General features: G+C 29.7%; 1 protein-coding gene and 1 non-coding gene across 2 annotated transcripts; both read right to left on the bottom strand.

The window, feature by feature from the left end:
* Positions 1 to 867: 867 nt before the first annotated feature.
* LOC110653993 (40S ribosomal protein S25) lies at positions 868 to 3384 on the bottom strand. The gene is made up of 4 exons (XM_021809823.2): positions 3206 to 3384; positions 2926 to 3000; positions 2159 to 2293; positions 868 to 1109 (listed from the first exon to the last, which is right to left on the bottom strand). Exons 1-4 carry the CDS (start codon positions 3206 to 3208, stop codon positions 996 to 998), a joined length of 327 nt encoding a protein of 108 aa, XP_021665515.1. The 5' UTR covers positions 3209 to 3384; the 3' UTR covers positions 868 to 995.
* Positions 1510 to 1588, bottom strand: LOC131173721 (small nucleolar RNA R12). Its single transcript, XR_009144034.1, has one exon. It is a non-coding gene; the product is annotated as a small nucleolar RNA R12 (small nucleolar RNA).
* Positions 3385 to 13584: the final 10200 nt, after the last annotated feature.

Here is a 13584-nt window from a genome sequence, read left to right as displayed (position 1 = left end):
AATTTGCCTCAACATTTTGATAATAATATTTAATTTAATATAAAACATGAAAATTAAATTAATTAAATTATAGAATTAATAAACTAAGTTAATTTTTCACAAAATGCATGGCGAGTATTTAAGATTCGAAAATATAAATAATAAATCATATTATTGTTTTTAAATAAATTACTAAAAATCCTTATATTTCTTATAATTTTCCAAAAAAGTATAATTTTACTGTTAAAATTATTAAATATTCGTTAATTTTTTAATAATATTTTAATTTTGAGAAAAAAAAAATAGAAATAAAAAATAAATTCAAAGTAAATTTTCTTTTGATTTTCAATTAATTTTTATTTCTGAGGTTGTGATTTTTTAAAAGGAAAAGTAAATAGATGGAATTAAAGAAGAAATAATAGAGATATTTAAAGCATTTAAAAAAGAGAGTGATCAATTTATAATTTTTGATAAACCTTAAAGAGCAAATTATTTAATCCGTCAGCAATGCGTGCATTGCATATGCATAAATTTAAGATAAATTGGACCAATTTGTTAATTCTACGATTCAATTGATCAAACTTTTGAGTCCCTTCTGTATTTAATTAAACATTTCTGTCAAGATGAGGGAGCAAACTAGCCTTTAGTCCAATGCTATAATCAGAAGCAATCAAAAAATTCATCACAATATAAAAGTTAATTTTTTTAGCATTTTTTTTTTTTTTGGATTTTCATTGTTTAGTAAAATAATAATAGATGAAATACATTTTTACATTTTTTAATAGATGAAGTACATAAGGTTTATCAATGAGGCCTAATCGATTTGTATAAAATAACATCACTTCATAAATAATTTTAAATCTAGGCGTAAATAAGATGCTCCCCACATTTATAAACCTAATATATAAATCAATGAATAAAACATATACTTTTTATCACATTTAAATCTCATATTTCAGATTCCCCTGAATAATATAAATTGATCTACTCTTCATAGACAAACTTGGGATTGTCTCCTAAGTGTTGGTAGCTCTAGTATAGATCTGCTGGCTGGCATGAGGAGATATCATCCTAATAGATCCTCGTGCCATGAGATCCTTGATTGCTCGCCTTGCAAGTGAGCCACTAATCTGAAATCCAGTAAATAATGTTGCTGGTGTTAATAAAACTTCAACTTTCTTCAGCCAAAAATGATAAAAACAATGAATATAGAAATTTCAGAAGCATGTTTGAAATAACTAAACCATAATTTTTTTTCCAGTTGAGAAGAATACAATGCAAAATCACATCAAATTTACTGGAACAAGATAATATTCAAAACAAAACATCACCCATATATGTGGAAATTATGGAATGAAGTCAAAAACAGCTTTCCTCTCATGCAAACAACCATATCTTCACAGGAACACAAGTGTGCCTATTGAGGCAGATTCACAAAATAGACACCAAACTTAAATGGTTTTGTGTTGATGACAAATAATTACAGAATATGCAAGGGCTTGGTTTTTATCTGAAATGAAAGAAGCAATGATGACTCAGAGATAGCGGATTATAATATCATATTGTATAATCAATGGGAATCCGTCTGATTCTTTTCATCATTTGCCATCATGCTTAAATATTAAAAAGAATTAATAAAATTACAAAGACCACACACACACAAACGCATACAGAAGCAAATTAAAAGGGTATTTGTAATTTTTAAAATATTACAATATAGTCCAGCTTTTTTTTTTTGAACAAAAATTGCTGATTATTTCACTGTTTCCCCTTAGAGAAGAAAAGAATTAGAAATATTCCTTTGAAAAAAAAAAATCCTGTCAAATTGGCACGTGATATAGCTTTGGAAGTCCACTATGTGCTATAGGAGTGCAATCCCCTTGTAATTGTATAAAATATGATATTGAACTATCTGTGTGTAAAAAAAAAAAAGAAAAATCAGCAACTACACCACAAGCTTTTGGCAATGGGCTGAATCAAATTTCCTATCTAGGAATGAACTAGCTCTCTATGTATGCAAATAGGACTACACAAGCATGAAGGAAAAAAGAAGAGCAACTGCTAATTGAAAAAAAAAAAAAAAGAATCAAATATCTTATAGTTACTGTCACGTCAATAGGATAGATTAACAGCAGCAGAAATTAAAAGCTAATTGGCCATGTTAAGTACAAAGAAGTACCCTTAATCTGTCGGACAAGATGGATGGTGTCACAAGCTTATACTTGGGAACCTCGCTGAGAAGCTTGTCATAAGTTGCTTGATCAAACAAAACCATGTTGTTCACCTTCTCCTTTTGCTTTCCCTTGCTCCATTTCTGCACATCAAACACTAATAAATTTGAGAATTATAGAATTACCTACAACATGCAAAACATAAAAATTCATTCATCATGACTACAACTGTACAACATGCATCAGCACCTCAATTATGACAAGAAACCTAACAATTCATTTAGCTATACAAAAATTGGGTAGATTTTTATAGTGCCAATACTGGGAAGCAATAATTTGACCAGTTGTTTGATTGATGACAATGGCTCTATCCAAGAAAATTACAACAATTAAAAAATTAATCTGTTCACTCAGAAAACAATAACAACCTAAATCTCATTTTAGACTGAAGCGTAGCCCATTAAAAATTTACCACTAACCAATAATAACTAATTTAGCACTCAATCAACACTTGCAATTAAAAAGGATGCCATAATCAGATAATATGAGAACAATTTCACTTCCGGTACCAACCAAAATCATCATACACAGAAATAACCTCAATTAGCAATGCTAATTCTATCTTTGCTAGGAAAAAAAAAAAAAAGAAGCAAATAATGAACATAGCAACAATCAAGCACACAACTTCAAATCATCCAACAGCCAAAAACACTAAATTATTAGAACCACTAAAATATATTTTTGTTTAAGAAAGATAAATGATTCCCAAATTCACCTTCTTCTTCTGCTTCCCTCCGCCAGACTTTGTGGGCTTTGATGACGGTGGGGGAGCTTTGTCCTTCTTCGGTGCCTGCAAAAAATTTTGTATATATATCACCCAATAAGAAAAGCAACAAAAGCCCAAGTACCCTTTTTTGGATACCAAGAAATTACAGATTCTACTCAGAAAATTGAGCAATAATGTTATGGTAGCACCATTCTAAATAAATAAATAAAATTCCTTCCCTAAACTTCCCAAGGAACCAAACAAAAAGCCGAAGGTTAGAAAATATTACCATAGGATATCTCCAAGGCTCTTGTTTGCGCTTATGAAGTAGATAAAAGCAGGCGGTTATGGAGGAAAACGATAAAGAGTTGCTCGCAGAGGATTATATAGGTGCGTCTCTGGTGACTCGCTAGGGTTGTGTTAAGGCCCTAGAATTGTTGAATTCCTCAACTAATTTCATCCCACAGACTTGGCTTTACTTTTTATCGGTTCGCATAAATATAAAAAATAGAATAAAAAAATTTGAATTTCGTCTCATATACTCTTTTTTATTGTCATAGAAAACTTAACTTTTTTCAAGGTCTTAGACTTTAAAAATAAATGTTTTTTTAAATCACATTTTTTGAAATTTTAAAATTAATTTTTTAAATATGAATTTATTATCCAGCACTGTAAAAATTTTAAAAATAAAATTATTTTTCAATATATATATATATATATATATATATATATGAAGGGAGAAATATTAGTTTTTTCTATAATTATAATTATATTTTATTATTTAAATTAATTTTAAATTTTATATAAACTTAAAATTATTAATTTTAGAATTCATATAAATTTAAAATTTCTAATCTCGCTTATGCTTAACTTCAATTAAATATAAAATTTTATAAAAAAATAATTAATTAAAATAAAAAATTAATAAATAAAAAATAAAAATATTATTAATCTACCTATTATTTATAAAAATATAAAAAAATTTATTTATAATGACAAATAAATAATACATTACCAATAATGTATATTAAAGACAATAACATATAACAAATCATATAAATTTATAATTAATACTATTTAGCGATAAAAAGATACGTCGCTAAGAATTTTAGCAATTAATACATTTTAAATATTATTATCGATAATCTTTTCTGTAATATATTATATTGTTATTAATAACTTTTAGTAATAAAATATTTTTCACTAAATATATATCAATTTTATTTTTTTAATGTTACAATAATTAATATAAATTAAAATTTTGATATTATTATAATAATAATTTTACTTATACTAAAAACATATTATAATTCTTAGTATAATAATTCTATAATTATAATCCTATAAACATTATTACTTTTTAAAGTAGTAAAAATATTCTTATAAATATTCATAATCTAAATTTATATTTTTCTTTTATAAATTTTATTTTTAAAAATTATTATATAAAAGTTTGGTTATAATTTTTAATTAATATATATATATATATTTAATTTTAATTAAAATATGCATGATTAAATTTATTTTTATATTTTAATCAATAATGTATTTATAATATATATAATATAATCTGTAATTTAAAAAATAAAAATACTTATTAAATATGTTAAATAATTAATATATTAAATAGATTTTAAAATTTTTTATATTAAACAATATGGTAATATAAAATTTCAAGATATCAATATAATAAAAATCAAAATTTTATAATAATAATATGCTAAACTAACAAAAATTTATTTCAAAAATTATTTTATTTTATAATTTTAGAAATAATTTCCATTCACATATTAGATATGCAATTTCATTATGTAAGTTAAAATTATTTTACATTATGAAAAATTAAAATAAGATATGTAAATCAAACTTTAAAAAAAATAAAATAATAATGTTTAAATAAATTAAATTCAATGAGCTAATTTATATTTATTATTAATTTATTTTAATTTTAAATATTTTTACCTATTTATATTTTTAATACTTATTATTATATTTTTTATTATTTTATATTTAATTTTCTAATTAAGTTAATATTTTATGTTAATAATATAACATATAACTTTCATAAAAATATCATTCAATTAAAAAATAATTTTTAAATTGTTAAATATATTTATTTTTATATTTAATTAAAATGACATTAAAATTAATATTTTAATTTAAATAATTAAACATAGTATTTATAATATCATGATAATATTATATAATATATAAAAAAATTAATAAAAAATTATATAAAAAAATTAAATCATGAATTTTATAACGAGTGTAATAATGTGCAATACGTGCTTGTAAAAAAACTAGTAATATATAAATGTGTGAAAGATTGAGAAACGTTACGATTCTCAAAATACTTTTCATTATTTTTATTATTTATAAATATATTTTTTTTACTATCTAAATAATTTTAGAGTTATATAAATTTAAAATTCTTAATTTTATTTGTATTTAAATTCTACTTAATTAATGTCACACCTTACCCCTCTGTAAGGTATAACATGATCCCGTAGAATACCTAATAAACTACCGAACTTCACCTACCGATAACTCATTAAGTACCTTACAAGGGATTTTAAAACAATTTTATTACTTTTGATAAGTGGTGAGCATTTTCTAATAAGTATTAAAACATTTAATTAAAGTTAGAAACTAGTTAAAATTTTTGGCCCATTTTATTTTTTCGCAAATTTTATAAAAATTTTGACAGAGTTCCATTTGTATTTTGAGAAAACAGTTCTTCAAATACCTGAAAAAAAGGCACTTCCAATAATTTTCTCAACCACTTCTTCAAATTCACAATCAATCTCAACCAATTTCTCAAGTTTCAAATTCAACAATTATCATTCTCATTTTCCAAAAATTCAGAATTCAACAAGATAATGTCAATCAATTTCATTCATTAAAGATAAACAAATTATATATACATCATACTAAAAATTTACATCAGAAAATCCAAACTAAAATTTATTACAACTTTATACAAATTTTATACAAGCTGCTCAAGTCCCATTTTTATATGTCCATATATTTATGTGCAATACATACATCAAAATAAATATTTACAGTCAGGGTATAAATTATACCTGATAACTTCAAGCAGGTAGCTCCCCTGTCCTCAGCAGCTCAATCTGCTGCTCCTCTAGTCTCTATATCTGCGACAGCAATAACAGCTATCGCTGAGTACTAGGACTCAGTAGTGCACAACATACTAAAATAATATTTATGCAGCATTTAAATCACATTTATTCAAAAATTAGATTGAACATGAGAATTAAATACAAAATATGAATTATGAGATTTTAATCCAAACAAGTTTATTTCGAAGTATCAAAACACATTTCATAAAACCCACAGTTAGATCATGCCATTCGAAATAAATATAATCTCAATAGTCAAAGGCTAAAAAGAAGTCACATCACAAGGCTATCTAGCTCAAATATATGGATATCCATTCAAATCCTCTTCTACTGGCACACCTCAACACTTCTCCAGAGAAGGAATCAAAATTCGAAACTAATTACCCCCACTAGTCATGCTAGTGAGGTGTTCAAATATATGGTCATGACATTGTGGTTTCAAAACTTATCTTAACAATTTGCTAAACATTGCTGTTTCAAATATACACAATAACTTTTATAATTTAAATCAAAACATCATAAATAATGTCACAAATAAACTTTCAACAATTCAAAGCAAAAGTAAAATACATATTTCATTCACTTTATCAATGAATTTTAAAGCATAGTGATGTTGTGCACAAACCTCAAGCGAGTCGCCTCTTGACCTTCACTCGGTTCCTTGGGTTCTTTCCCAGTATTCTTTTCAACTGAAACATACAATTTTACAATGTTTCAGTATCATAACTTAGCATAAATCCAAAAATAAATTTAACTTCACTTTTACCTAATTCTAACGTGCTAAACTCGATGTTCTTGAAATTTTGTGTTTCGGGGTTACTATTCACTACACTATTCAAGTCAAAATTGTTGACTTTCTAAGGTTTAATAGGTATGGAAATTCCAACTTCACCCACATACCACATTTTGGTCACTAAATTTGTTGGTTTTGGTCATTTTCTCAAAACTTAAGTCTTTTAGGCAAAATTGTCAATTTTTAGTTTTGGTGTCTAAGGTTGCACTGTTCCATTGGTCATCTTATTATTGGAATTTGGCAAAACTTTCTTCATAGAAAATGTTCTCTTATGTCTTAAGTTTATTCTCCTTTTTGAATCACTCCAATTAGAGTTTTTTAGCTCAAGTTATAGCCATTTGAACCATGGCTGCCAGATTAGACTCAACCCAGATTTTCTAGGCAATTTTGGTTCTGGCAGTTTTAGGTCACCAAATTGGGGTGGCCAAATGATTTGGTTAATGGCAAAATTTGAGTTTGTGTTCTCCATGAAAGTTTTAGGTCCATGTCTAAACTGTCAACTGGTAAAATTTCAGGTCATTTTGACCTGCCTAGCTCAAGTTATGGCCAAATGAACAAACACTGTTCATTTGGTTAGTTTGTACAGGGGCAGACTGAGATTTTCCAAGTTTAGTCAATTTGTTCACTAGGTTTTGGTCACTTTTTGGGCATGCTTCCTAAATGAAAATTATGTCATTTAGTGTTTATTTTCATTCCCAATTAGTCTCATACCAATTGGACTTGTAAATTTTCATTTTTGCCAGCAGCATGACCACACTAAATCCGAATTTAGTTTTGATTCAAATACCTCTAGCACTCTTCATTATGTCACAAATAACGATTTCTCACTTCACATTAGGTCAAAGACATCATTTACCACTTTCTCACATTTTTGTCACTAAACCCTAAGTGTCCAAACCCTAACCACACTAAATTGTTGCATTTAGCCAATTTCAAAGCTTTTAACTATAATCATTCAACTAATGGAGGTCCATAAACTCATTCAAATCCATCAAACCATACAATAACACCCCCATACACATGCTGGCCGAATTTCAGCTTGGTCCCTCAACAATTTGTTTCATTTCATTTTAAGTTTATTTACAAGTTAATCAAGCTAAAAATACAACAAATAAACTAATTTTGCATCTTAAATTACTAACCTTGTTAGGTGTCTTTAAGCTTTCTTTTCTTCTTTCTTTGGTGGCCAATCTCATTCTCAAGTGACTAGAACAAGTTTTTATGAAGCAATTATGGGAGAAGTTGAGGTTTAGTAAGGATTTCAAAGCTTGAGTGCAAGCTTTAACGGAGGAAAATTCATGGAAATGAGAGGGAGAGTGAGGCGGCACAAGGTGAGGAAGAAGACTAAATGATATTTTTTTTTCTTCTTATTTCTTTTATGTAATTTTTCTTATGAAAGACCAAAAATTCAATTTAATTAATTTATTAATTATAGGATTTATGGCATCATGCATGATGTCATGCATGATGTCATCTTCCTTCACTTTTTCATTTTCTCTCTTTCTTTTTATTTTTTTCTATTATTTATTTAATCTAATTCCCGACTCCGAAATTTTCTTTTCTTCGATTTTATTTGACAGTTAGGTCAGGAGTCAACTCTCGGGGTCAATTGACCAAATTGCCCCCCGCCAGTTCAACCCAGTTTGTAAATAATTCAATATTCCTTTCGACTCCCTGATCTAATTATTTGACTGGCTTAACAATTCTTTTTCGTGATTTTCTCTTTTCCACTGTGTTCGTAATCATCCTAAGGATCGCAGCGTCACATTTTACGGTTCGAAATTTGAGTTTAAATCGACTTCGCAGTCGTTCCCGAGAAGGTTACCCATCACTGTGACTCTCGGCTCGTTTAACTTCTTATGTTCTGTTTTTCTTATTTATACTTAACTAATTGGACATTACTAATTATTTGTGTTTATGGCTTCTTTAGTTGTCTTAAGTATGGTTCTAATCCCATTAATTGTCCGAACCGACTCCGGTCACCGGAACAGTGAAATATACCAGGCTATATAAATAGGGGTATTACAATTCTCCCCCCCCCCCCTTAAAATAAATTTCGTCTCGAAATTTTACCTGGTATCTGTGACACCCCTTACCCGACTACAGTGTAGCCGAGCAAGTTATGCCACTCAGTGTGCCGAGCACTCTATTTTTATCTTAATTCATTTTTATTCTTCCTTTTGAATATAACTTGTGAAATATAATTCATTTATCGAAATTGTAATTTATTTGAGGTTCTGAAAATTTTATAGAAAATCCGGCAAAGTACCGGCTAAAAATGGAGAAAATAGTTCTTCGGAACCTGTGAAAAACACTTCCTATAATCATATTCATTCATTCTCAAACTCCAATATCAAAATCTCAACATTTTCAATTCCATTTCTCAATCTTTCATCTCACGTGATATCATGCATAAATCACAGATAAACATTCACTTTTTCATTGACAACCACAATTTTCATAATTTACATGAATATCAATTTACATTTCATAAGTTCATTTACACATGAGAAACTAAAATCAATTACAAAATACCAAAATGACACCTAGTGTCCTACCAATGCACTGCAAGTTGAGGTGACACGGACACTATGCGTAATCGTGAACCGCCTTACCGAATCGTGGTCTCACGGCTCTCGATCGTATCTTTGATTACCTACGCATTGCAAAAGCGACGCGCTAAGCATAAAGCTTAGTGGTGCAAATAATAAAATAGAAAGAAATAATATGCAAATAAAAATCATAATTTCTTAGCCATTGTGTTCATAAGAACTGAATAATTACCAACTTAATGTTTAGTCGAGGGCTAATCATGTTTTATGATATTAACCTCTTCATGCATTTCGTTAATTATTTTCTTCATGATCTTGAGCTTCTTTGTATTTTTGTAATCATGCGTGATACTTAATTTTCGTATTTTTTTTAACAATCAGTTCAATTACAGTTATACTTTTCCATGCCCAAGTAACCTATCTTTGAGCATCGGATCGATAACGGGTCGTTGCACTGGACGCGGTGTCTCGGGCGTCATACCATGGGGGCGAGCGTCAACCATGTATGCAGTCAGTATGGCTAAAAAGCCATGATATCACATAATCGGGCATAAAAGCCATGAATACTGGCATAAAAGCCATGAATACGGGCATAAAGCCATGAATACAGGCATAAAGCCTTTCCTTTCGCAGTACTGCTAAAACAATACCCTATTGGCATGCCAAACTATCCAAACCAATCACATTAGGCCTACTAGGGCATTTTGCATTTTTAAGTTTCACAATTTTTGAATTTCAAGTTTTCATGTCACTATTCATTTCATTAGTCAACTAAAATGTTGACTTTTGCATAAACAATAGGTACATTGGGTTTAATACTCCCAACATACCACATTTTGTATTCAAAACTTGTTGGTTTTGGTCACTTTCTCAAAGCTTAGGTCATTTTGGCAAAATTGCCAATTTTTGGTTTTAGTGTCACTATTCACCTCATTGGTCAACAAGAAAGTTGACATTTGCATAAAAAATATGTACATTGACTTTGGCACTCCCAATATACCACATTTGGTGTTTAAAACTTGTTGGCATTAAGTGTTAATACCATTCCAAAGTGTAACTCAACACAAGCAGAATTTTCAGTTTTGGTGAGTCAACTTCACTGTTCCATTGGACATTGTTACTGTAGGAATTTGAAGAAATGTAAAACATAAAAGTTGTTCCTTATTTTGTCTAGTTGAATTTCCTTTTTTGAATCACTCCATTTGGAGTTTTGTAGCTCAGATATGGCCAAAAACCCAAGCTGGCCGGATTGCCAAATCTGCAGATTTACCATATCTACAGTAACATGAACAGTGACTGCCATAGCCATTTGGGTTAGGTTCTGGCCATAATTTGGGGTAGGTTCCTTCATGAAAGTTGTTTGTCTATGTCTTAAATTGTTGCTGTAAAAATTTCAGGTCAATTGACCAAATCTACAGTGAGTTATGGCCAAATGAACAGTTACTGTTCATTTGGTCAATTCTGCAGAATCAGTTTCAGGGTTCCGGATTGGGGCCAAGTTTTGGTCCTTTTGCTTTGGTCTTTTGGGCATGGTTTCTTCAGCAAAAATGTGCCATTATAAGCCTAGTTTCATGTCCAATTGGCCAAACATCAATTGGACTAGTACAGCCCAAGTTATGGCAGTGCAAAAGGACTGAATTTTCAGTCCCTATGTTGCTGTCCTAGGGCAGATTTCACCTTCACTTTACCATACCATTTTTCAGTTCTAATTATGGTCAACATACCTAAAATGGTCACTAATTGACCATTAAAATGTACTCTAACAATTTCCTAAGCCAAATCAATTTTTCACTCCCCAAAACCCTAATTCCAATTCATAATTTATGCCATTTACCTTAGTTAGCTACTAAGGCATTACTCATATGTTTATAACTTTAAATATGGTTTCTAATTCACTTCAAGCTCATCAAAACATTCCTACATATTTTTTACTAGGGCAGCCGAAATTCAAGTGTTCATACACATAAGTTTTTTTGTTCATTTAAACTACAAGTCTTACTAAGTTCAAGTCCAAAATCATGGAAATAAAGAGTTTAATGGGGGTAAGTGCACTAACCTTTTTGAAACCAACCTTGAGCTTGTTATTCTTCAAGATTTCTCCTAGAACCATAATAATCATAATCAATTATAACTTCACTTTCCTAAATTAAATATCCAATAAAAATTCAATAGCATTTCCCCTTAAATTGGACTAAACTCCCATCATAAATCTTAAATCCACAACCCATTAATACCCAATCTGGCAGCTTGTGCATTCAAATTTATATATAATGATCTAACCGTTAGATAAATCCCAAATTTATACCATATATTCAAGACATCCCTATACAATACCAGTAAAAATTTCAGCATCACATTATCTCTATATCATGAGATATCAAAACATTCATTCAACCCTTCACAATCTGAATTTTTGCAGAAATCAGTCTTACTCAGACAGCTCATGCAAAACAATTTATATCTCATAAACCACAAGTCTAAAATTCACCAAATTTTAGCACAGCAGCCTCAACATCCCAAATATCATTTGTACCAAATTTCATAATTTTATAAGCATCCTAACTATTTATTTTTCTCAAATTTCAGTAGCCAAAATTCAGAATTCAACCTACAGACAGCCTGTGTTCAACAATATGTTTCTCCAAATCCAACCGTTGAACAATCACCAAATTTTTACCATAACTTCCACACATACATAGCTTAAACATATCCAAAAATCAGCCTTAGATGTTGAGCCAAACTCACCTGGACGGAAAAGAAATATGCTGCCCTGCTGAACCCCTATTTCTGCTACTTCTCCTTCTCCTTCTTCCTTTCTTTCTTTCTTTCTTTTCCTTTTCTCTCTCTTTCTCTCTTATTCCAGCCCGTATGAAGAAGGAAACTGCTGGTTTCCTTTGTTTTTTATCTCATTTTAAGTCATTTTTTATCTCTTTTTATTGGTTTGTCAAATGGTGATTGGAGGGGGACTTTTAAATGACTTCACCATATGTCATAATTAAGCATTTTCCTTCATTTTCTTTTCTTCTTTTCTCTACTCATTTTCAATTCAATTTTTAGCAATATTTATTCATATTTTAGATCATTATAATTATTTACTTAACTGGACAAGTCGGCCAAAAATCGTCTCTGAAGGCGAAATGACCAAAATGCCCTCCGTTTGGCTTAACGGGTCAAAATTGTCTGTACCGATTGAAAAATTTTTCTAATTATTTTCTTGGCATTCTAATGCCATAGGAACCTCAATGACCCTTCTCTGGAGTCCCAAAAATTATTTTATGAATTTTTCCCCGGGTCTAGGGCTCTTCGTTGCGCGAACCGCAACTTCCCTCCGGTTACCCATCGCTTAGGCACCAGCTCATTTGACTTAGTTGTATTTTATTTCTAAAATTTTTACTAAATTTTTCTTATTAATATTTGAGTTAATTATGGTCCCTGACTTTAGTTTAAATATTTTTCCGGACGTTCTAGCTGTCCGGACCGACACCGGTCACCGGAACAGTAGAATGTACGGAGTTACTACAGGGAGGGTGTTACAACTCTTCCCCTCTAATTTAAATTTCGTCCTCGAAATTTACCTGACATAAGCAAACGACGAACTGCTACCTCTTTACTTCTACACCTTTCCGTGTTATCATATTTTACTTTCTCCTTAGTCTCAATCCTATCATTAAACAGTTCTGTACTCATCCTTTTTCATCTTAAATACAGTCTGCTTCTCATCTCCATTTGCTATCTCATTGTCTCTTCACTTTCTTATTCCATACCTTAACCTAAAATAAACGGGAAATACAGATCTGCAATAGTGTCACCTCGACTCTTATGAATGCAATGCATGATATGCAATCTATCTAGGTCCAGAAACGCCTAAACCGCGCTCTGATACCAATAAATGTGACACCCCTTACCCGACTACAGTGTAGCCGAGCAAGTTATGCCACTCAGTGTGCCGAGCACTCTATTTTTATCTTAATTCATTTTTATTCTTCCTTTTGAATATAACTTGTGAAATATAATTCATTTATCGAAATTGTAATTTATTTGAGGTTCTGAAAATTTTATAGAAAATCCGGCAAAGTACCGGCTAAAAATGGAGAAAATAGTTCTTCGGAACCTGTGAAAAACACTTCCTATAATCATATTCATTCATTCTCAAACTCCAATATCAAAATCTCAACATTTTCAATTC

This window comes from Hevea brasiliensis, chromosome 14 (assembly GCF_030052815.1).
Source record: "Hevea brasiliensis isolate MT/VB/25A 57/8 chromosome 14, ASM3005281v1, whole genome shotgun sequence".
NCBI lineage: Eukaryota > Viridiplantae > Streptophyta > Magnoliopsida > Malpighiales > Euphorbiaceae > Hevea > Hevea brasiliensis.
Note: the sequence above shows the minus strand (reverse complement) of the source record. Positions and strands in the feature narration are given on the sequence as shown.